The sequence below is a fragment of the Trichoderma ghanense genome, assembly GCF_004382785.1.
Source record: "Trichoderma ghanense strain CCMA-1212 chromosome Unknown scaffold_12, whole genome shotgun sequence".
Lineage (NCBI taxonomy): Eukaryota > Fungi > Ascomycota > Sordariomycetes > Hypocreales > Hypocreaceae > Trichoderma > Trichoderma ghanense.
Window position 1 is genome coordinate 277,272 of NW_027395675.1, and position 23,556 is coordinate 300,827.

General features: G+C 52.3%; 10 protein-coding genes across 10 annotated transcripts; 6 read left to right on the forward strand and 4 right to left on the reverse strand.

Moving 5' to 3' along the window:
* Positions 1 to 14: 14 nt before the first annotated feature.
* On the forward strand, positions 15 to 872 carry CCMA1212_008454 (Zinc finger protein GIS2; the record flags this gene model as incomplete). The annotated part of the gene is made up of 4 exons (XM_073705586.1): positions 15 to 108; positions 172 to 183; positions 247 to 410; positions 474 to 872. 4 exons carry the CDS (start codon positions 15 to 17, stop codon positions 870 to 872), a joined length of 669 nt encoding a protein of 222 aa, XP_073555836.1.
* A 199-nt stretch (positions 873 to 1,071) lies between these two features.
* CCMA1212_008455 (uncharacterized protein) lies at positions 1,072 to 1,487 on the forward strand (the record flags this gene model as incomplete). The annotated part of the gene is made up of 1 exon (XM_073705587.1): positions 1,072 to 1,487. A coding segment is annotated over one exon (414 nt), but the record flags the coding sequence as incomplete, so codon positions are not given.
* A 230-nt stretch (positions 1,488 to 1,717) lies between these two features.
* Positions 1,718 to 2,047, reverse strand: CCMA1212_008456 (uncharacterized protein; the record flags this gene model as incomplete). The annotated part of the gene is made up of 1 exon (XM_073705588.1): positions 1,718 to 2,047. One exon carries the CDS (start codon positions 2,045 to 2,047, stop codon positions 1,718 to 1,720), a length of 330 nt encoding a protein of 109 aa, XP_073555834.1.
* A 1,281-nt stretch (positions 2,048 to 3,328) lies between these two features.
* CCMA1212_008457 (Calpain-8) lies at positions 3,329 to 6,281 on the forward strand (the record flags this gene model as incomplete). The annotated part of the gene is made up of 5 exons (XM_073705589.1): positions 3,329 to 3,525; positions 3,607 to 4,130; positions 4,186 to 4,482; positions 4,541 to 4,754; positions 4,807 to 6,281. The coding sequence occupies exons 1-5, from the start codon at positions 3,408 to 3,410 to the stop codon at positions 6,279 to 6,281; spliced, it is 2,628 nt and encodes an 875-aa protein (XP_073555833.1). The 5' UTR covers positions 3,329 to 3,407.
* A 2,200-nt stretch (positions 6,282 to 8,481) lies between these two features.
* CCMA1212_008458 (uncharacterized protein) lies at positions 8,482 to 9,642 on the forward strand (the record flags this gene model as incomplete). The annotated part of the gene is made up of 4 exons (XM_073705590.1): positions 8,482 to 8,609; positions 8,701 to 9,189; positions 9,232 to 9,304; positions 9,601 to 9,642. 4 exons carry the CDS (start codon positions 8,482 to 8,484, stop codon positions 9,640 to 9,642), a joined length of 732 nt encoding a protein of 243 aa, XP_073555774.1.
* A 1,548-nt stretch (positions 9,643 to 11,190) lies between these two features.
* Positions 11,191 to 12,020, reverse strand: CCMA1212_008459 (uncharacterized protein; the record flags this gene model as incomplete). The annotated part of the gene is made up of 4 exons (XM_073705591.1): positions 11,191 to 11,196; positions 11,255 to 11,314; positions 11,372 to 11,920; positions 11,961 to 12,020. The coding sequence occupies 4 exons, from the start codon at positions 12,018 to 12,020 to the stop codon at positions 11,191 to 11,193; spliced, it is 675 nt and encodes a 224-aa protein (XP_073555773.1).
* A 1,729-nt stretch (positions 12,021 to 13,749) lies between these two features.
* Positions 13,750 to 14,973, forward strand: CCMA1212_008460 (uncharacterized protein; the record flags this gene model as incomplete). The annotated part of the gene is made up of 3 exons (XM_073705592.1): positions 13,750 to 13,756; positions 13,993 to 14,506; positions 14,559 to 14,973. The coding sequence occupies 3 exons, from the start codon at positions 13,750 to 13,752 to the stop codon at positions 14,971 to 14,973; spliced, it is 936 nt and encodes a 311-aa protein (XP_073555940.1).
* Positions 14,974 to 16,218: 1,245 nt separating this feature from the next.
* Positions 16,219 to 17,966, reverse strand: CCMA1212_008461 (uncharacterized protein; the record flags this gene model as incomplete). Its single annotated transcript, XM_073705593.1, has 2 exons — positions 16,219 to 17,797; positions 17,857 to 17,966. 2 exons carry the CDS (start codon positions 17,964 to 17,966, stop codon positions 16,219 to 16,221), a joined length of 1,689 nt encoding a protein of 562 aa, XP_073555920.1.
* A 2,066-nt stretch (positions 17,967 to 20,032) lies between these two features.
* On the forward strand, positions 20,033 to 21,253 carry CCMA1212_008462 (uncharacterized protein; the record flags this gene model as incomplete). Its single annotated transcript, XM_073705594.1, has 3 exons — positions 20,033 to 20,270; positions 20,365 to 20,413; positions 20,464 to 21,253. The coding sequence occupies 3 exons, from the start codon at positions 20,033 to 20,035 to the stop codon at positions 21,251 to 21,253; spliced, it is 1,077 nt and encodes a 358-aa protein (XP_073555938.1).
* Positions 21,254 to 21,588: 335 nt separating this feature from the next.
* On the reverse strand, positions 21,589 to 23,237 carry CCMA1212_008463 (putative transporter MCH2; the record flags this gene model as incomplete). Its single annotated transcript, XM_073705595.1, has 7 exons — positions 21,589 to 21,779; positions 21,839 to 22,078; positions 22,135 to 22,634; positions 22,685 to 22,769; positions 22,825 to 22,924; positions 22,978 to 23,032; positions 23,089 to 23,237. 7 exons carry the CDS (start codon positions 23,235 to 23,237, stop codon positions 21,589 to 21,591), a joined length of 1,320 nt encoding a protein of 439 aa, XP_073555939.1.
* Between the last annotated feature and the right edge of the window lie 319 nt (positions 23,238 to 23,556).

Here is a 23,556-nt window from a genome sequence, read left to right on the forward strand (position 1 = left end):
CCACAGAACTCAACATGTCTTCCCTCTCTCGTCGTGCTTGCTACAAGTGTGGCAACGTTGGCCACTACGCCGAGGTTTGCTCTTCCGCCGAGCGTCTCTGCTACAACTGTGAGTGCAATCCTTGATCCCAAAACCATGAATGCGCAGGACTTGGCTAACAATGTTCAATAGGCAAGCAGCCTGGTATGTATCTACGAGCGAGTCCGACGACTGACTATCGCCGGTTCTAACAATAACCGTTCACAGGACACGAATCCAACGGCTGCCCCCTTCCTCGCTCTACCGAGGCTAAGCAGTGCTACCACTGCCAGGGACTGGGCCATGTCCAGGCCGACTGCCCTACTCTCCGCCTGAGCGGCACTGCTACCAGCGGCCGCTGCTACAACTGCGGCCAGCCCGGCCACTTGGCTGTATGTCCCCATCTCCGTCATGCAGATTCTATCTTGTGACATGTGCTGATATGTCCAATCTAGCGTGCCTGCCCTAACCCCGGCAACCCCGGCATGGGCCGTGGTGCTCCCATGGGCCGTGGCGGCTTCGTCGGCGGCTATGGTCGCGGTGGTTTCGCCAACGGCCCTCGCCCTGCTACTTGCTACAAGTGCGGTGGCCCCAACCACTTTGCTCGCGATTGCCAGGCCCAGGCCATGAAGTGCTATGCCTGTGGCAAGCTCGGTCACATCTCCAGGGATTGCACTGCCCCCAACGGCGGCCCCCTGAACACCGCCGGCAAGACTTGCTACCAGTGCGGTGAGGCCGGCCACATCTCCCGCGATTGCCCTCAGAAGAACAACAACACCGAGATCAACAACGAGGTCGTTGACCTTGGCAACGTTCCCGCTGCCCCCGTTGCCCCCATCGCTCCCGTCGCCTAGACGGCTGGGCATCCCGTCCAACGCCCTTCTACCTCTGCGGCTGGCTGGGTGACGGACGAACAACTGGCCTAGGGACAGACTTTGCGAGTTCCTAGGCCGCAATTCTTCTTGACGATTTTTTTTTCCTTTGGCCGCAACATACTATTTCGCTGTACGCCCCGGGGCGTGCGGCCTTGGCTTCCGTTTTTATTTTTATTTCCCTCTTTTTTTGTTTTTCTGAATCGGGTCGGTCGGCAACATTTCTTCTCATCATCGGCTAACACGGAGTCTTTCTTTGGCTTCGGTTCATGCTGCGCCTGTTTATTTCACCCTCACTCACTTGTCGCACCCGATATCGCACCACAAAATGGCAACGGCAAGGGGTCAACGTTCTCTTGCCGACTGCTGTGTGACAACTGGATGAGCGAAATGACAGCGGCAGCGATGACGATATCGGAAGCGTCAAAATTTCCTTTTTCTTACACGTTTTCTCAACTTGAAGAGCGTCCGATTTTGTCGGGGCCCTTGGCTACGCACGGGTCTCTTCGAACCGGTTCCTGGGCCTACCCCCCCATCTTTCGAACGGATTTGACTTTGGATCACGTCACTCGGAACTACCTACATATTACGGACTGAAACGACAGACGCTGTCAACGTAGCTCTCGACGACTAAAAGACTGAGGCACATGCGATGGATATACCCGCGAGGCTGTGTGTGTGATGTTGTGATGAGCTTGAATCGGCGGCGCTGCCCCGGGGGTTTGCAAACAGTATCGCGTGTCGTTGCCGGACTCACACGAGGCCCTTGGGGCTTACCTCGTACGCGCAAGCTTCGAGGGCTGCAGCTACGACGTCAGTGACGGCTGTCACCTCCTGAGGTGCACGGAGCGCGCGCGCGTGCCAAGGCGGTGGATGCTGAATGTCTCGAAGAATGGGCAGTTTGAGGATGCTGAGGGGAGATTGGAGCTGTGCGATCCAAATGACTGTGGCGGCATGGAGAATCGAGCACGTCCCCAAGATTGACAAGGACACATGGAATCACGAGCAAGCTTGACACATTGCTCCTGGTTGCGGAGTGGTTGGCGTGGCTGCCGGGGGGCAGAGGACGGCTGGGAGACGCGGAAGATGCAATGATACAGTAAAGTATGACAAGCGGAGAGGCGCAGATGAGGAAGATGAAGAAGAAATCCTGTCATGAAATCACGTCTGAGGCGACGGCGACGCAGCAAGTGTGGACGCTGTCAGTGTTTGTGTGAGTGGTGTGATGAGTGTGTAGATGTGTGCATGTGTATGCGTGTGTACGCGATCAGCGAGGAAGAGGTGATGCACGACGATTTGTCGGACGGACACGAGGGAAGGTGATATTGGTACGACAAAACGATCAGCGCATGTCTGGCACCACACGCCACGCCACGACTTCCAGGTAAGGGACGAGGAGCAGCACCGCTGTGGTGGTCAATCTATCCTTTTGGGCCAACCTGATGCTGCTGACTGGTTTGCAGATTCTAATTGGTATCGGGTCTATTCAACCCCCGGATCGAAGATGCTTTCTCTGCCTTTGCATCAAGGTAATATGCACAAGCAACCGCACCCCCGACGCGTACATGTACCTCACGTCGTACGAAGCAGCAACATTTGCAACCTCTGTGCCCGGTGCCTTGAGGCTTGCATTTCTCTGCGGACCAGCTGATGGTGGCGGCTTACTATCTGAGCTGCAAATCCATGCATAAGAAGGTGCATACTAGACACTGGAGTCCACACACCATCCGGCTCTGCGTCCAATCGCGTCGACGGCCGCCAATGCAGAGGGCATGAGGATTCCAATCAGCTATTGTACTAAGGTAGGTGTGATACTGTAGGCGGGCAGGCAGCACAGGTCTAGGACGAAGGACTCGTGATGTGTCGGGAGTGGAACTTGGCGTACAGGTAGGTGTAGAACGCGGGGGCTTGTGGGATTTGACCTCGGAGCAGTTTCTGAGATTTAGTCTCGGGGGACTAGATGTAGATCTGAGAAGGCAGCCCAGCCCTCAGCCTCTTAGATGTTTGGGCTCTGATGGTTGCCTAGATTCTCGGCGTTGGTGTTTCCATGTTGATACCCTCTTTGCTTTCCACCATAACTAGAGAATTTTGAAGTTGCATGAAGATAATTGGGTAGACCTGACAGTTATGAATCCTTGATCCTCTATTGACTTTGTGAAGCTCAGCTGATAGCTTCCGGCTATTGAATTGCAGTTCTCTTTCTACTGGCGTTTGCTTCCCCTCATCAGCTGAGACGAGACAATCCACGACGTTGTACAATCCCTCGGCTCCCATACAGGAAACCGCATCACATCACGAAAGGGATCTATATCGTTCCTTCTCATCTGCTGCTGTTCCTGTTGTTCTTGTTGAACTCACTCTCTTCGTTCTTTCCCTCGGCTCTGCACCTCGCTACACTGGCATGTCAATATGTCTTTCATCAACACCGACACCGACAGCAGCAGCGCCGTATCCAGAATCAGCATCCCCTCCCGCCACCGCATCTATCCCAGGAGAGGCCACGATGACCATTTCATCATGGGGTCTCAGGATGCGATCCCGATGCGCCCGCGCAAGGTGGTGAAGCCGCAGCAGACGCAGCAGGAGGCGATTGATGAGTTTTGGGCAAAGTTTACGACCAAGGCGCCGGGCAAGGGTGAGTTGCGTCGAGATACCGACTGCGTTGACAAGCCTTGGGCCAATTGGTAGGGCTACTCGTTGCTGATGATTGCCGCAGCAACCACCGTGATACCGCAGAATCCATACACTGCCCGCGTGGCCCGCAAGAACGCCAAAGCCGCATCATCCTCCACAACCACGCAGGCATCCTACGAAACCGCGGCGGCTATGTGCCGGGCCAAGGTGGAAAAGATTGTCCAAGAGTGTCGTAGAGTCAACAAAAAGTACCGGGATCCGCACTTTGACCTCGAGGCCGACCTGAAGCTGGGCCGGCGCGACTGTCTCGAGTCCCTCTCCAACTTTGCATCTCTCGAGAACCCCGGCAAGGACTTTAAGCCGGGGAGCGCGAAGCGTGTTGGGGAGATATTCGACAAGCCGCAGTTTTACATTGACGGCCCGACGGCTAATGACGTGAGACAGGGCCGAGACGGGGACTGCTGGCTCATGTCGGCGTTGTGCACGCTGAGCAACAAGAAGGGGCTGATTGAGAGGTTGTGCGTGGCGCATGACCAACAGGTTGGGGTTTATGGATTTGTCTTTTACAGGGACGGCGAGTGGATTTCCGAGATTGTGGATGACTTTGTACGGATTCTGCTCTTGTTTGCGTGAGGGAGATGCTAAACCTTGCGATATCCAGCTCTATCTCACCAAGTCTGACTATAACGAGAAGCACTGGGAGCGAGTCCTCTTTGACGAGCTGGAGCGCATCAACCCCGAAGAAGCCTACCGCAAGGTGTACCAGTCCAACAGCAGCGCTCTCTACTTTGCCCAGTGCCAGCATCCTCAGGAGACTTGGCTCCCGCTGCTGGAAAAGTGCTATGCAAAGGCGCACGGAGACTATGCTGCCATTGAGGGCGGATTCGGAGGCGAGGGCATTGAGGATCTCACCGGCGGTGTCACTTCTGAGATTTTCACAACCGATATCCTCGACAAGGTGAGTTTCTCAATGACAATGAGCTGGGCATGAGGATCGCTTCTCAATATGTTCATAGGAGTACTTTTGGAAAGAAGAGCTGCTCAAAGTCAACGAAGACTTCCTCTTTGGCTGCTCTACCGGGGTCTGGGGAATGAATGCCAACTGGGGAGAGAGGAAGGGGATACTCGAGCTTCACTCATACTCCATCCAGCGAGCAGTGGAAATTGACGGCAAACGACTACTCCGACTCAAGAATCCATGGGGCAAGGGAGAATGGAAGGGACCCTGGAGTAGGCGAAGTTGTCGGTATGAAGTTCGAAAGGGGTGCTAACGTATTGCTAGGCGACGGTTCCAAGGAATGGACTCCCGAATGGCTCGAGAAGCTGGATCACCGCTTTGGCGACGATGGCGACTTTTGGATCGCATACGAAGACCTGCTGCAGAAATACCAAGCCTTTGAGAGGACTCGGCTGTTCGACGACTCCTGGCAGGTATCTCAAAATTGGACCACTGTCAACGTTCCCTGGATGCTGGACTACCACGACACTCACTTTTCTCTGCGCATCGAGAAGCCTGGTCCGGTTGTCATTATTCTGGGACAGATCGACGACCGGTACTTCAAAGGCCTTGAGGGAACGTATCGGTTTGAGCTGGCGTTTCGCGTCCACAGACGCGGCCACGAGGACTACCTCGTACGCAGCCAAGCACCGTACCGCATGAGGCGCTCCGTCAATGTCGAACTCGACCTGGAAGCAGGCGACTATGATATTCGCATCAAAATCGACGCAACGCGTCTCGACAGGCTGCTGCCTCTTGAAACGGTGGTCCGAAATACTGCCAAAAAGCGACGGGAGAAGCTGACTCGCATTGGCCTCGCATACGACCTTGCGCACAGCAAAGGCAAGATAGTCGAATATCCGGAGGAAAAGGCTGCCAGGGAAGCTCACGAGAAGCGCATCAAGGACAAGGAGCTGAACGAGGTCAAGAAGAGGATCCTCGACCGTCGACGAGATGATCACCATACCCACAAGAAACAGTACTCTAGGCTACAGAAACGGGAACGGAAGCGAAGGGAAAAGCAAAAGGCAAAGGACGCCGAGAAAAGACGCAGGAGCAAGAAGGGGGATGCCGAAATCGACAAGCCCGACGAATCTCCCGACAGGACTGAGCCACTCCCGGAAGTAACTGTCAACGGCGACGGTCCACCTGACGAATTCGACAAGGAACATGAATCCCCACCTTCGCCCGACAGAGCAGGAGTATCAAGAGCGAAAAGGAGAGCTCCAGGGTCCATTGCTCCGGCAGATAGAGTTCTTCAGCCATCCTCGCTGTTTGGAAACACAGACCGGAGGGGGACAGCCTCGTCGTACTATGAATCCGAGAGTGACGGCGACCTTGCGAGTCTATCTTCGCTTTCTGAACTTTCCTCCCACGAGCTCGATCTGCAAGTCAAAGCTTTTATGAACAATCAGCTGAGCAAACCGACGATCGTGACGCCGCCGTCTCCCAAGTTTGAAGATGAGCTCGATGAGTTTGAAAGAGACCCATGGAATGCTGTTGTCGTCATCGGATTGCGAGTGTACCATCAGGTTGATGAGGAAGACAAGAGCAAGGAAGTTATCAAGCTCAAGGTGGTGCGCCCCAATCCGTACGCCGACTCGGAAGATGAAGACTTGAATACTGCGGAGTCCGCCGCCAGAGAGGAACGGGACTCAAAGAGCAAAGGTCTGGATGTCGACGACAGTGCCAAGGATGCAACGCTGGAGGGTGGGGTGAAGGATAGGAGGAAGAGCATTGTGGGTGGAAGAGGGGAGTAGCGTTGAAACGTCTGTCTTTGTGCGAACTGGGCTTCTACCATTGCTTCTAACCTATCCTCCGCTTTCCCTGACTGGATGCTTGTTTGTGTTACATGGTCTGGGGGGTGCTGCTTTGGAGAGGCTGTGTTAGACCTAGAACTTGTGTCTTGAACAGACCTACCTATAAGAGATTGCAACAGGAGACTGTGGCATGCTATTATACATTACGCTACTTCGAATCAGTTCTGTACCCGACGCAACTAATGCCTCTCCAAGGCAACACAGAGAGATGCTGTGACTGCCTTGTTATTCCCAAGGTGTTGGTCGCGACATGACGCCTGGCCGGTGCGGCGTCGCCTCGGCCCAGCTGACTACACTGCAAATTTGTGAGTAGATATGCCAGTCATTCATCCAGTCAAATACCACGATTCGGGACACGGCCACATCGTCGCGCAAGGCGGGCATGTACATACTTCAGTACGCGTTCCTCCGTTATTGTTGAAACGGTATTGAGTCGTAACTCTAGGCGCGTTCCGAAACATTCAGAGGGTGTCACATCACATATCAGACGCCAGGTTCAGTAATCATCATTGATAGCGCCTAATAATGCTAGTTATACGCAAATGCACCCATGCCGGCAACACTCAAACCTCCGACAGACGCGTCTTTCATGCTCCGGGAAAGAGGAGCTGGCTGCATAAGTGCATTCGTGACATGGTCATAGCAGCTGCTAGTCGAGGCCCTCACCAGAGGAACATGCATGTTCAATGCAGGCAATCCTCGATCCGGCTTACATCCTGGACTGTTCGTTGAAGGATGCCTCGTAGCTTCAGACAGATCACCTCGAAACCCGGGTCAGCTGTGAGATTCCTCCCCGTGGCTGGGTCGCCTTCTTGCAAAAGTCGGCGAGTGAGTGCGTTTGGTTTATTTTCTTGCCAGCATTATCATATGTCGGGCTGATGAGGGGGTTCTGCCATGCAGAAAGTTGCCTCAAATGCTGCCGGTACGGTTAGCTCTCAGGTGTCATAGCGTTAGCATTTGGATCGGAAATAGAACATATTCGCCTGTTCAAAGTGCGGGCATCTTCAACGCGATTCGTACACGTTGTTTGATGTTAGAGAGCGCTAGTAAACGATTGAAGCTCAAGTGACATACAGCAGCAGCGGTATCCCTCGATTCTTTATGACTAGCTCGTTTGATATGGCCCCTACTAATTACAGTGACAAGATGCGTAAATCTTCATGCACGTTAGGAGGAACGTCACAACTCCGTAGAGCACATATGCACTGCCAACTCAGCCATGTGAAGGCGCAGTAGACAGAACAGGGATGTATTAACGTTGGGGAATAAGCGCGGCCTAGCGGACATGAATTGTGAGGCTGTAGTCGATAAGATGAGAGAATAAGAGAGGGAGAGTGGTTGCGGCTTGTAGGAACAGCTGTCCTCGGCACGGCATAGGCGGAGACGGTCAAAATTGGTTGATGTAGCGATTCTGACCTGGTTGCTATCTTTTTCTGGCCGACACCTCCGAAGAGCCATGGGGGGGATTGAAGGTTGATAGGCGAGGAGCCTCGCTCTCCTGCGCATGGATAGTAATATTCCTGATGGAGCGGGCTATCCAAAGCCTGGATAGCACCTCAGATGTTCTATATAAGGCTCCATCTCTTCTCAACGTACCTGACGGCGTCTCAGACAAAGAACACGCCGAGACGTCCTCGAGAGTCGGAAGGGGAAACCCATTCTCTTCCAGTGTTGTACTCAATTTTAATATCATTCGCTTTGTCGTTTCTAACGCACGATAAAGTGGAAGATCAGGACAGCTAAGGTAAGTCAATGAAGCGTGGAAAGGACACACGAACTACTTTTCTAAGCATTTGAAGCCGGCCCTGAGTTCCAAAGACACTCGACCAGTTCCTGACGAAGGGAAGCCGGTTGAAAAGCCGCTAACCCCTGAAAACAAGACTTGGACCCCAGATCTCAAACCCCTAAAGATAGATGACCCTCCAATGCATATGAACATATTGGGAAAGGTGAAATTGATATCATTCCATCTACGGTTCGGGATGCGGCCCGAACTAGATGTCTGAAAAGTATAAGAACGTCAGTTGCTCCCCGAAAAACATGTCCGCCTCTCATGCTCCATCATCATTTCACCATAGTTGCACTAGAACTCCATGTTTCCATAATGTCTTGCCTTGCTGCCCACACATCGAACTTCACCATGGCCGCCTTCAATGACGATACTGCACCGCACACGACGGATCAATCTTGCAAGGACACATCCGACAAGCCGAGCGTCAGTAGCCCTGTCGAACAACATAAAGAGCCTGTGGGCCTGTTACGAGCTCCGTTCGTCCACAAGCACACACAATAGCAGGTGACAACATCCACGCTGCTCTGCCCATGTCGCCAGACAAACCCTGTTAAAGACCAAGTGAAGGCGGCGAATCAGAGAGGACCTTTACCCTCCACGAGCCCCATCCTCTAAGGACTACACAGTAGATGAGCCTGTTCATGCTTCTGGTCCCCAACTTCCAGTGGACAAGGTGAAGACGTTGCTCAAAGATATCCTCAGTGATGAGGCAGTCTCTACGGCACTCGACCCAAGACCGCTTTGGACCCAGTTTGACGACCCTGATGCACTCAATACCATGCTTGACTCTGCCTGTTTCCAGGAGAACATGCCGAACTACCCATGCCCCCGCGTCCAAAAAGTGCTACCCGAATGGAGTGTTCTGGGGCGTTGTGACGTTGTGAAGCTGGTCGACATCGAACCAACAGAGCTCAAACCAGAGGACCTCCTCATCTGTAGCCCAACCATCTTAGGGTTCAGGTTTCTCACCACCAACCGCATGCAGACATTCGATCGTGCAATTCTTAGTCGGATCCCACCTCCATCTAAAGTACGAGCCGCTGAAGAAGGAGGCTCGTGAGGCGGTGTGGCGGTTTTTTATCGGACAAGCCAGAACAGAGAGGCAGGCCCTGCAGTCTGTGACGACGATATCATCAAGGCCCTGGCAGAGAAGAAACTGAACGGCCGCGAGGTAAGAGGCAAGTCTGCAGTCGCGAGCATAATCTGACCCTGAATAGATTAGGAATACTGTTTTTATTGCCCGGTCGATGGCAAATGTCGTCTACGAGACTTATCTAAGAGATTCTATCGACACAAGAAAGCAGCTAGATGAGGATTTCCGGGGCGCGGGAGCGATTGAGAATAGCTCCTCATATTTCTGATGTTTCCGTGTCCCAGTTTCTATGACTTGTAAATGATCTTTAGATTCAGCTTGAGGAAACCAGATTGCGCCTCTGTACTCTTCTTTGATATGACTAGGTACTTTAGGATGCCCAGAACGAAGAGCGCGACGAGGACTTCAAGGTGTGAGCAGATTGGATTGTCACAGTGCGTTAGGCCACTTTCCGCTCTTAATCCTATCTGAGCTATGAAATACCCAAATTGATCATGTTTCGAAAACCCTTGGATGCTGGAAACGGCCTTGCTGCCTCCGGAACCCTGACTGACCTGGCAGAATAAATCTGGACGAGGCCCCCCTTGATCTTCTGCGTCCTTCTTTCCCTTTTCCATCCACATAGTGCGTCACAGAATTCCCCTGGCAATGCCAGCCCTTGCGGCCACGGCCACAAGTCAGACCAGGCGTCTGTCAGACGTCTCCCGCAACGACTATGGATTACAGCGAAGCCGGCGAAGGCCGTACGTAATCGAACCGGAGATGACGCCGTACCCGTAGACCAAGGCCTTGGATGAGAGTAGGTACCTCCTCACAGACTGCCGCTCTCCTTACTTTCGACAGTATACCATCAAACGGTGACGGTGAGCCGCTATCAGAAGCTCCTCCTGAAATTCGCATCTACCGACGTCACTCATCTCACCTACGCTCCACGTGATCGACTTTACCGATCGATTGCATCTACTAGCCCAATCGCAGTGCCGCTAGCGCATGGTCATAAATAATGTGGAGCTCTCCCACAAGGAAGGAATGTTAGTCTTCTACTCCGCCTTCCCCGGAAGGAAGTGGGCCTCGAGGGGCGCGGGTTGAGCGAGTGCAGTCCAAATGAGCCGGCGACAGCAGGAGGTGCTCTACTGTATAGCGATAGGTATCAGTTCGCGGCCGGCTCTTCGACTCTTGGCGGCGAGCACGGAGTTCTGCAGGGCCTTGTCGAACAAGGCAGAGCTAATTCAGCATGTTCTCATCACAAATCACCACGTCTTCTACTAGGCCGATGTTGATCCAAGACAGAAGTGCAACAGGCCATCGCAGAGGAGCCATCGCTACACCGTCTTGGTTAGTGGAACAAGACCAAATGTAATATCCAGTTGTAGTAAACGTGAGCCTAGCCATGTATGCCGCTGAGCACAGTCTTGACAACGGCATCTCTTGGACTGTCGTTTTGCTAGACTTGGTACTCTCCCTCACAGGTCACATGACTTCGTTAGTGACAATGATAAAACAAAAAGCTTTCGTTTTGGATTGGCATGTCACTCTTGCTGGCCTCAGATACATACCATATTCCGGATGTCGTATCCCATTCACGGGCTCACAAGCTTCCGTATTCGGCATCCTCTATAACAACTCTGATCTTCCAGCCATGGTCAGAGTTCAGAACTAACAAAGGCGGGTGGCAGGAGTTTGCCAATTTCGAATGGCTATTATGATTTGAGCACTCAATCTGATTAAAAAACCAGTCATTGACGCCTTCAAGTCCCAAAAATCTTGAAAAGGGCTACAACTGGAGTTTCTAAGTGATATATGCAGTTTGGGTTAAATGAAGGAACGGCCTAGACAGGGAAAACATGGGATTGGGACAGTGAAGTCCTAGGACTTGTTCGTTCAATGCCAAAGCAAGTGGCTAAGCTATTAGTCCTTCGGATAATATATACGTAGCGACTATGAAGTGTAACCATCGGCAATATCTATAGCTGTAGCTTCCGCACACTTGCTAGCGTCGACAGAAACCGTGGGAATGACCCCCTGTACGTTGATACTGCCTCCAGTGGTAGTTAGGCCAGCTGCAGATGTGTTGACACCAATCGTGATCTGATGATGCGAGATTAGAAGAATTTCCAACGGGGCTGAAGAGGAGAGACGACTTACATATCCAACGAGACCGTCGCTGAGTTCGTCACCGATTCGAGTGATACCAATGATGGCACTGTAGCCCTCGAATGTTGCAGTTCCGTAGAGGCTGTCTTCGGCGTTGGTGGTTCGGTTTAGTGTGCTCAAGTGGGATGAGTATGGAGAGAGCTCGTAAACAGAATCAATAAGATCTTCGTCGAAGAAGAGCTGACCGATATGCTGCACATCGCTGGCCGAGTAGCTGGTCCCGTTGGTAATATTCGCCTGGACCGTGACATGAACGTGTGTCGTCCTGGATGTATAATATCCCGGAAACAGGGTCAGGAGCTCGACCATGCCTTCCGAATCGGTGATTTGAATGCCACGCAGGAACGCCTCGTCATCTGTGGTGTCGTCGCTCCTCGTAGTCCACCCACCGAGAAGCTCGACAGTATCCGGGTCAACGCCGGTATAACCCGAATCTGTTCCCGTGGCATTGCAGTTCCAAATAGTGAGTGCGGCATTTGACAGCGGCTCACAAGTCTCGACATCGATAAGGCCAATGTCCAGATAGAAATCAAGTCCCTTCTGGCCATGACTCAACTCGCGAAGGTCGTGGCGAGCGAACCATCTCGCCGTCGATACCGTAAGGTCCCCAGACAGTATCAGGAGCCAGAACGCATGGCATCGTTTTGGATTGTCGTGTACTTGAGCTCATTCCGCTCTGTCAATACGGACCGGTTCGGGTTGCCCGTGGCCAACCTCCTTTCTCGCAGGCGCCGCGCTCGTTTGGCCAGCAATGCCAAACCTTGCGAGCCTCAATGGCAGAAGCACATCTGTCAGTTGACCGACCGACCAAGCCAGCCTCGCGTTTCGCCTTCTCAGGTGAATGGGCCTCTGGATGAGCAAAGATTGGGTAGCGCCAATGCAAAGTAGGCGCCTACAGTAGATATTCTCATGGTTGATAAAGATGTTTGTGTCTCAGCCAACTGACCTAGAAATTCGTTTGTTGATACTTGTTGATCAGTTGTTGAGCGCAGTTCTTGATCTAGCACTTTCAGCCTATCCGAAAGACTACCACGTAGATAATACTGCAAGCCTGCATGGCAACAAACGACGATTGCCCTCCGGATCAGGGCTTACGTGGCGGACTCCATAAGGATGGAACCAAGCGTGGGATTAGCAGTTAAGGAGGTCTTGGCAAGAATGGGTCTCCGGACTCTTCACATCGTGAACCAAGATAGAAAGCACAATGGTCGCAATTGGACGTTTCCTAGTGGCTAGCACTCGTGGATATTCCCGCTGCTAGCTGGTTGGTCACTTTTGAGAGCGCGAGTCACTTCCGGTCATCTATTCGAAGATGGGCTTACGAATTCAAGGCAAGCCATTCGTCGACGTAGAACCCAGTAAGTTATTTGGGATCCATATAGAGATCCCAATCGACCGCAAAGTACTGTATGTAGTTGTTGATACCCACCATATGTCAAATGAGCGTACATGGCGGATATCCTCGGTTTCCCCTTTTATTCTCGACCCTTTCACCTGCGCTTTTACTTCCCTCGAGACGCAATATAATGTATTGTCTATTCGACGCTCTGAACAAACCTCGTTTTGCAACTTTTATTCGTCTCCTCTCCTTTACGTCTAGGTGAATTGACTTTCAAGAAATAGTTGGGTCTTTGTTTCCCTGTATACATGTAGTATTACTAGCCTAGCTCCAGCATGGTTATGCGTAGAGGCAAGAGCCGCGTCAGCACCGGCTCTGACAGCCCTGGCGGTTTCGGGAACTTACCCCCACATCGGCCCCGTAGACGTTGGACCCTTGTAGCGCGCAAAGACTTACACCAACACTATCTCGATAGCCTCCTTTTCTCCCCCTGGGTCAAGTTATGCGAGTTGAACCTCCTGCCTATGGATTACGCAAAGGCCGTGGCGAAGTGCTTGCAAGGCTTGGACGGGCGCCGGCCTCGACGGCATGACGCCAGCCCGTGAGCCTCTCTTGAAGGCCCGCAGGCCAGTCATATGCCGGTGTTTACAGATCTTACCCCGGCGCATGGTGGAGAGTGGCTCCAAAGCACAGTTATCGAGAATAGCGGCCATGACGAATCCTCAACCGCCGTTACATCGTGAACGCATTGAGGCCTAGCGACTACATGGTCCAATCTTTAACATTGACGGTCAAGTTCTGCCTTTAAAAGGTAGCAAACATCCCCGTTGTCGCTCACTTGGATCGTCACCTCCAACCTCAGTCGCTACGGATAACATTTGGTTCTTGGTCTATCCCCATTGCTTAATACATTATTAGGCATACACATACACGTTCCTAAGCCACAATGGTTGCTTTCTCCAAGGTTTTCCTCGCGGCCTTTGCCGGCTTCGTTGCCGCTCACCCCGGTGAGAAGCACGATGCTGACCACATGAAACGTGAAATCGTCGCTCGTGACAACGCCGCACGCGTTGCCGCTCGTTCCCTGGCCGCCTGCGGAAACTCTGCCAGTGCTCTCGCTCTCAAGAGACGATCCATCCAGCGTCGGGCTGAAGCAGTCAGGGGGGGGGGGGGGGGGGGGGGGGGGGGGGGGGGGGGGGGGGGGGGGGGGGGGGGGGGGGGGGGGGGGGGGGGGGGGGGGNGTCTTAAAACAGAGGACTAACAACAAACTCAGCTGCCCGCAAGAATCGCCGAGATCTCGAGGATCTCCAGACCTGGGAAACTGTCGAACACAACAATACTGGTGTCTACAACTACGATGCCTTTACTCCCCTCGCGGAAATCTTCGACGCCAATACTAGCTGCATCCTCGCTCCCGAAGTCACCATCGGACCCTATTATGTGGCTGGCGAGTATTTCCGCTCCAATGTTCTCGAGTCGGAGTACTGCGAAGGCATTAACATGTTCCTCGAGGTTCAATACATCGACATCAACACCTGCGAACCTATACCTAGCGTTGCTGTTGATGTATGGAACTGCAATGCTACCGGCGTCTACTCCGGTGTCGACGCTACTGGCGAGGGTGGCTTGAACAGCACGTACCTACGTGGTGTTCAGTTGACCGACAACGAGGGCGTTGTCTCATTCGAGACCATCTTCCCGGGCCACTACTCTGGCCGAGCTATCCACACCCATCTGTTGGCTCACACTAATGCCACCCTGGAGCCCAACGGCACGATCTCCGTCTGGTAAGATGTCCCTATCAAATCCAATGAGCCGTGCACTAACCTCCATAACCAGGGATGCTCCCGTCGCGCACATTGGACAGCTGTTCTACCCCGAAGACCTAGTTGAGGAGGTCGAGGCCACCTACCCCTACAACACGAACACCGCCGAGCGCACCACCAACGACGAGGATCAGTGGTCCATTATTCAGGCTGACGCCTCTTATGACCCCTTCCCCGAGTACCTTTACCTAGGCGAGGACATCACCGACGGACTCTTTGCATGGATCCAGATTGGTATCAATGGATCTGCCGATTATTCCACCTCCTCGTACTACGGCGTTGCCGCCTATCTCGCTGAGGACGGCGGTCACTCCACCGGTAACTCGATCGGTGGCGGCGGCCCTGGCGGTCCGGGTGGCAACGGCACTGGCAATGGCACTTTCCCCAGCGGACCCATGAGTGGAATGCCCCCTTCATCTACTGCGTAACCTGGGAGTGCCGAACACGATCTGCATGCAGAATACCCAACGAATCCAAGGTCTTGATGATGTAGTACGTCTCCTTTCATTGGCGTGAGATATCATCTATGCCCTTGGCGAATTATGTATTCTTCACTGGTTCTTCTTCACGGTATCGGCAGTCTTGAAGCGAGCCAACAGCCCACAACACCAAGGGACCGATCACCGGTTTCCGTTTGTTTGTTTGTTTTGGTCTCTTTTCCTAGACAGCTCTCTATAGAAATATATGCTCTAGCTCACTCGTTTATCATAATGATGTACAAGTACGAATGAAAAGCTAGAGTTTCGGCAGAGGTAGATTGCTTGTGCAATCTTCGCACGCAGGCTTGCCTAGGCCACCGTTTGCATACGCCTCACATCGCTTCCATATGTGTTAGCTGGCTGCATAATTCCACTGCGCATTAAAAATGTACTAGATCACGGTTATGCAGCTATAAAGAGACCTTGAGCTGATTGATTGCCAAAGGCAATAATAAGGCCTGGTCAAAATGATGAGCTGGTGTCGTAGACCCCTCGGATAATGCTCTGGGCAAACTGGAAAGCCAAGAGACGCAAACTAATGTTTACTACTTTCAGTGGCATATAAACGTAAGTTCATTTCTCATATAAGGAGGAAGTAACCATTTGAGTAGCTTTGAACAATGATATAGAGCTAAATATTGCACGGTTACTAAGAGGATGGCGAGATGAAGTTTGATAGACTTGCCTAGATTGATGTTCCAGGTTAGCGAGAACTGCTCTTCTGAGGCTCGGATTCGGATGCTAACACATGTGAAATTCACAGCACCAAGTTGGAGACATCTCTAAGCGAACTCGCAACATGTCTCTCTAACTAGTACCTAGTAATACAAAGACCTTCCATTACTCAACATCGGCTACTGTCCCCTGACAGCAAACACCTCCCCCGGCCACAAAAGCAGGGAACTAAACCAGAGCGAGCATCAAACAGCCTCGAAACAGATTTTTGGGGTATCATACACCAAGTCTGTGGAATCAAACAAAACAGAAAAATCACAAAACAAAAAGTCCCGAAAAGGAGTACATGGCTTCCCCATCCTCACCACGTATGAAGTCTGACGCCATACGCCTGTTTGACAGCATCCCTTTTCGTCTTCACCTTGTTCACTTTTCTTCACCTTCCGCCTTCCCTCACCTTCCTCCACCTTCACCTTTTCATCTTCATCTTGCGTCCCCCCTTCAATCTCCCCTAGAATCTTAGACCTGAAGCTCAACTCCTTGGTCTTCAACATGAGGACTCGCCTCCTTTGGACCAGACTCTTCCTTTGACTCCCCACTAGGACTTCCAGGAGCCACAGCGTCCAAGCGCTGGGTGGGCTTCCAGGTGGTGGACTTGCGGGCGACCTTGACCTCCGCGTAGAGCTCGTCGACCTCCTCCAGGCTGAGGCCCTTGGTCTCGTAGATGAAGAACCAGACGAGGGCGATGCAGAGGAAGCAGGCGCCGAACCAGACGAAGAAGATCTTGGACTGCAGGTTGGCGTAGCCCGGGCCGTAGTTGACGAGGTAGGGGGTGGAGTAGGCAATGGCCCAGTTGAGCAGCCAGTTAGTGGCCGTGGTCATGCTCAGGGCCTTTGCTCGAGTTGACAATGGGTAGATCTCTCCGGTGACGACCCACGCGAGGGGGCCCCAGGTGCTGGCGAAGAAGGCGATGAAGATGCAGACGAAGGCGACGGCCGCCTGCTGGCCGCCGAGGTTCTTGACGAAGATCTCCCCGTTGGGGCGTTGGCCGGTTGAGATTGTGCCGATGACGGCGACGATGAGCTGTGAGACGCACATTCCGATGGCGCCGAGGAGGAGCAGAGGGCGGCGGCCCCAGCGGTCGATGGCGAGCAAACCGGGGATGGTCGAGGCGACGTTGATGCCAGCCGTAACCATCCCAATGGTGAATCCACTGCTGACCCCCGAATTCTGAAAGTACCGCGTTCCGTAGTAGAAGATGAAGTTGATGCCCGTCAGCTGCTGCAGCGCCTGGAGGGCCATGCCGGTGAACTGGCGCTTGAGCATGGGGCGGCGGAAGCAGTCTGCGTACGTGGCTTTGCGGACGCAGCTCTCGGCCTCGAGGTTGGCCTGGATCTGGCCGAGCTCGGCGGCGAGGGCCTCGTGCTCCGGGCGGAGGCGGCGGATGCGCGAGAGGGCGGCCCGGGCCTTGTCGAGCTTGCCGGAGCGGACGAGGAAGCGCGGCGTCTCGGGGAGGAAGGCCATGCCGATGAAGAGCACGAGGGACCAGGCGAATTGCACGGCGATGGGGATGCGGTAGCTGCCTGAGTCGGGGCGCTTGGCCGTGGCGTTGTTGACGACGGCGGCGAGGAGGAGGCCGATTGTGATGGCTAGTTGGTAGGCGCCGACGATGGCGCCGCGGATCCATTTGGGTGCTGTTTCGGACTGGTAGAGGGGAACTGGTGGTTGTTTAGCTGGGGGGACGACGAGAGGAGGTGGGAAAGCCAACTTACTCAGGGCGGAGATGAGACCGACACCGAAACCGGCGAAGAAGCGACCAGCGAGGAACATGGGGATTGCAGTTGCGATGGTTTGGAGAATGACACCCAGGTTGAAGACCCAAGTCGAGATCATCAAGGCAGGGCGGCGGCCCAGGAAATCAGCCAGCAGGGGGGAGGCAAGAGCACCAAAGAAAGTACCAGCCGACAGAATGGAAACGATTGCGCTCTCCTGGGCGGCAGTGATGTCGAGCTCGCCATTGGGGTTGCGGTATCCCGTGCTGAAGAGATCCTTGAAGTATGGCATGGCCATGATTCCAGAAATTGTACCAGTGTCGTATCTGTGGCAGTTTGTGTTAGCAAGATGATGATTGAAGATATTGGATAAGGGGGGGTATACCCGTAGAGAATACCGCCGAAAGCGACGAAGAAGCCCATGAGGATGGCGACCCATGAAGCGCCGGCTTCATCGGCGGGTCGTTTGAAACCGAGCTTCTCGGAGAAACGCATTGTGCTTGAGATATTTGGGGCGTTGTTGTTACAAGAGATAAAGTGAGACGTCAAGGACTGTGAGATGGGATGAAGCACGGCTTATATAGGATGGTGCTCCCCTCTTCAGAGAAAGAGAGACGAGTGTGAAAGAGGGAAAGCCTATGGCTAGAGGAAGGTTTGGGGCGATCTGCAGTGTAGACGGCCGTTAGATTCGAGGCGTCACTAGTTAAAGCCTGAGCCTCAAATGCTGGGAGGGGGGTCGGGTAGCGAATCGGCGCCTCTTCTAAAGAAGCAAGCTGAAGTTATCCCTTTATGATTGTGGCGTGTATTATTTAAGCCCCCGGGATGTGTTGAGGACATGGGAGAGCTGGGGAAATAAGAAACGCGGAGAGGGCTCATATGTGTGGATGAGGTCGTGAGAAGGTTGCATCTTGATGGAATAAGCGTTTTCAAGATGGTGATTGCGGCTGGAGTGGCGTCTGGAGACGTTGTGTTACAGAGAAGGAAGAGCCACCTTTATCTGATGATGCTTTCTGATTTGCAGCTGTTTCGTTTGGTCACGCTGGGAGAACCTTGTTTGGAGCATAAGATACATACATGTTCGGTTCAAATGGGGCCGCCATCCCCAAAATCTGGAGAAGTCACACACATCTTCTCATTGGTGGCCCAACAATGCCAGGAGGCGAGGCTTGTGTCGGTCTAGGTGGTGTCTGTAAGTATTCCCGAGCTCGGCTATCAGATAGTGCCGTTTTGGATGCGTCCGCGAATAAGGGGGAACTGGTTAATATGTCCTTTGAAGATTCACTCTTTGCCCATGCAGTTGATACGAGCTGAGGCAGATCTCTCTCCAGAGAATGTGACGAGCCCTCGGATTCTGATGACCAGCTGAGCTCTGTGAAGCAAGTTGATCTGCAGAATTGGCAGCAAAAGGACCGTCACTTTGAATAAAGTTGAGAGTTACTCCGAGATCTTGGGACGCTAATGAGGCTCTTTCAACGCCATCCGGTCTTGTTCTGGTTTAAGCCACGTCGAACAAACTCCGCCATCTTTATCCCGCCAGACTCTATGGTAGCGGCTCCACTCGTTGGGATTCTGGAGTCAAGTCGCTAGACCCCGTCTTTGGGCAGTTCTTTCATGATGGTGGTAGTTGGGAGTCTTATTTCTTGAGAAGTTTGGGATTCCCCGGAAACTTCATGGTCAAGTAGCCATAAGAAAACTTCAACAGCTTGTTGAGAGCACAAATTGTTGGGATAAATATGAATAAGATGCTCTCTCTCTATTAAAGCGTGTTTGCAAGTCTGCCCGTTGTCACTCCGAAGTGGCTTGCCGTAGAAGCCTCAAGTCTCCACAGCCACCGACGAGCCAATACGCGCATCTTTCTCCAAGGTGGCTTACACCCTGGCCTCCAGAAAGAGAACACAGAAAGAAAAAGGAAATGTGAACTGTCAGGGGAATGTCCAGTGGTATCGGACGTATGGAGCTTCGACATTGACTTGCAAATGGTGAATTCACCTAATCGAAGTATGGGATCGAATGGCCTCGGCATACTCATATGAATTGATTTATAATGATGCGAGCTGGGAATATGATATTTTGCTGAACAACGCTGTTGCAGAACCCCAAGGCTGTCAAGTTCCGTATTGCGGTCGTCAGACACTTATGAAGGGGGCAGATCCGAGGCGGATATCCCGGCTTGCCACGGACACTGACCATTGATATAGCGAATGCGTATACTTACTATTGCTACTCTTCAAAGTAGAAGATTACTACTCTCTGTTATTATGTCTATATCGCTCTATTCTTGCCATGAGCTTCTATTTCTCGTAAAAACCATGAGTGTCTATTTACCTCATATTTTGAACCTTTGGCTGCTCAATACCTAAGTAGATTATGGTGCTAGACAGCCGCTCCTTTTCTTGTAGCACGAGCGCTGATGGCTGTGATTAGTTATCTCGTCTCCTTCACATTGCGATGGATGCAACCCTCCACAATTGTCTTGCACCTCATGCGGGGTAGCGTCTCACGGCTCGGACAGGCGTCCATCCTTCTCGAACATTGACATCGGAACGGGGCCGCCGGATGAGATGCGCCTCATTTCTTTCTTGATACTGACGGCTGAGAGCCTCGTCAGAGTGGTAGAGGCTGCAGGCAATTCGGCCAACGGACGCCAGCCCATCATCATCGACACGGATCTCTTCAGCGATGTTGACGATGTCGGGGCGTTGGCAATTGCCAATCTTTTGCACAACTGCGGCCTGGCAGATCTAAGAGGCATCGTGCTCAATACGCCGTCTCATTACGGACCTTTGGCAGCAAGTGTACGTACGAGACGTATCAGATCGTGCCCAGACAGAGGAAGATGCTGACGGCTGTGAGGCGCTCTGCACTTATTATGGGAATGACGTCCCAATTGCAGCCTTTCGACCAATCAACAACGATGCCTTTTTTGACAGCGTCGACTATCTGTCAGTCTTGATCGAATATCCTGCTTTTAAATGGCTTCTGACCGCCTCAGATACGGCGAATATGCCAGCAAGGTGGCATATCACTGGCCTCGGAAGCTCGATTCTGCCTTTTCAACTCCAACTCCCCTGGAGCTCTATCGCACCATCTTGAGCTCTGCCGATGACAAAAGCATTCACATCATCTCCGTCGGCTTCCTCACCAATCTTGCCAATCTTCTCAAATCCGAGGCGGACCACATCAGCCACTTGTCCGGCTTGGAGCTTGCCGCGAGAAAAGTCAGCGAACTTGTCATCATGGGCGGAGAATATCCCTCGGGCTGGGAGTACAACTTTGGCGGCGTCGATCCTGAAAGCACCGCATACGTTGTTCGCCACTGGCCGAAGAGTGTCAACATCACGTACTCGGGTTCAGAGCTTGGCGGAAACATCTTCTCTGGGCAAAACCTCGTGCAGCGATCTCCTCCTGATTCTCCTGTTCTGAGCGCTTATCAGTGGTATGTCGGCCGTGGTTCTACTACCCGTCCATCGTGGGATCCTATCACGACGCTTTATGGGATCTTGGGCCTTGACTTTCTTTCCAAGCTTGGCATCCGGCCGATGCTCGAGTACGCGAACACATCTGGCTATAACAACGTTACTGCAACTGATGGATCGAATGCTTGGGTTAATGATACGGCGGTAACTAATCAGCATTATTTGCGACTGGCTGGTGGTATCTCGAATCATAGCATGGCGGCGTTGCTTGATGAGTTCTTCACGCATGATCCGTCTTCTAGGAGCTGTTGTCAATATGAGATACTCTCGGAAAACGCAAAAGACATACTATTTGCAGAAATCTAGAAAATCAGCAGCAAAGACGACAATATCAATTCGCTGCTTTGAGCTTTCAGCCAGAATAATGCCACGTCAGATCCATATCTCTTCATAGACACATGATCCTTTCGATTAAATGATATTGAATTCCCTGTAGTTGTATGCGTCTAAAGTCTATAATACCAAATTCTTCCCTCATTGTCAATCTCCAATCGTGGAGCGGATGGATCACACCATACAAATCCCAAACAACACTAGATATGCAGTCTATCTTCCCTAAGGACTTTGTCCATCAATTACCTGAGCATCGCATCATTTGCGGAATAATTCATCCTTCCTCATAGCGAGAGCCAAACCTGCAATCAACTTTCGTCAGCCATTGTCAGCTTGCAGCTACGCGTGAACCTACAGCAAACAGTCGATGCGGCAAACATGACGCCGGCAAAGATTTGCACATCCAGAAATCCATTCGGGCCAGACTTTCGCAAGCTCAGCCCGATCGCCTCCGCAAAGGTATAGGGGAGTGCCAGAGTCAAGATGGAGAGCGATATAGCTAACCCATAAGGTCAGTATCTCGTAACCCAGCTCTCATGCGGCTTCATTGCCACTTACCGGCAGGCATCATCTTTAATCCAAACACTTTTGCGGCTACGACCACGAATGTAGCCCACAGGAGGCTTGGAAACATGCCCAGAAGTCCGTACACAAGCAGCCCGCCATAGGCCTTTCCTCCGAAAATCCAGATGAAGAAGGTGATTAGAGTTGAGATCAAGGTGCCTATTGTGGTTATTCGAATTTCGCCGAACCTGTCGCATAGGAGGCCAATGATTGGGCGGCCAATACCGGTCGAAACTGGAAGGGAGTCATCAGTTGTCAAGTTGCCAAAGGGGGCGATTCCTTGAACATACGATTAAACATTGCAGAGACCAGTGAGCCCTGCTCAGCTGAGAACCCAACCTCTTGAGCATAGGCGGAAAGCGAAAAGACGACGACGACATAGCCCAGGCTAGACAGCCACAGCCATCCGAGAAACAGCCAAAAGTCGAGCATTTTGAAAAGCTTCCACTCCAACGCTTTCGCTGTGGCTTTTTCTTTCTCGTTGCGATCCTTGAGAAACAGAGCGCTCGCCGTGATGACGACAAAGCAGATGATGGCCATGATTCGAAACGTCCATTGAACACTCAGGCGCTGGATCATTGCATTTGCGGCGAGGCTGTATGTCAGGCCTCCCAATCCGGTTCCGCCGGTGGCTATGCCCACTGCTAAAGAGCGGTTCTTTGTAAAATACTGAGGCACGATGGAAGCCGTGCCAATGAAACAGATGCCCATTCCGATGCCGTAGCAGACGCCCTGGCTGAGGATGAGCTGCCAGATGGTTTTGGAGAAGGATGCTGCGATGTAGGCGCCTCTGAATGAAGTTAGCTGGAATCCGGCGAGGAGTATGAGGCCAGGACGTACGATATGAAAGATCCTCCAATGATGACGGATATTCGCACACCCAGCCGGCGGGAGAGGAGGGCCGCGAAGGGGGGGACTAGGAAAGCTGATGATGCATTAGATGATTTCGCGTACGATAGTATCAAACGACAAGTACATACCGACGGAGAAGCATAGACCTCCGATGAAAGCAAACTGCAAGGGAGTAGCTCCGGGGTAGGTATTGGACTTGAGATAGAACGCCAAAAAAACGCCAAACATCTAGGCATATATCATTAGCAGACCGTGTAGTGGATATGGATGATATTACCCACGGAATTTATGCCAAATGAATGCGCTAAGATAAGGCAAACTGCTGCGACAATCACCCTGGAGGGCATGTGTGAGCGACTGTTGGTAGTCCATGAGGGAACAAGTAATCTCACCAGCCGTAACCGCCGTCCTTGACCTCCTGGTCTTCTTCGGTGGATTTTTCTGTGTTCACAGCTCCATTTTGAGAGCCGAGATCTGTAGAACCGCAGTCGTCGGGAGTTTGGACTCCGCCTGATGTTTTGATATCCTTCTCAGAGACCATCTTTGTATGTAAATATGATCGATCTCGACATACAGTAGAAGCATGATCATCGACAGAGTATTAGGTCCCTTTCATGCCCTTTATATCAACTCGGTTCAGTATTATATTTGATGGCTATATCCGACACCCTGACTCTATCCGGCCAACATCTGGTCTGAGGCAGTCCAATCAGCTTTCAAGAGCACCTTCAAAGGATCACGAGCCAATCACAAGTGCGTCTTATCTCCTGCCAAGTGGCCTCTGGCCAATCGGAAACCCAGCTTATTTCCTACAATTCCACCCTAGTTCGGACGTTCCTCCTTGTGATTCATCTCTCGCC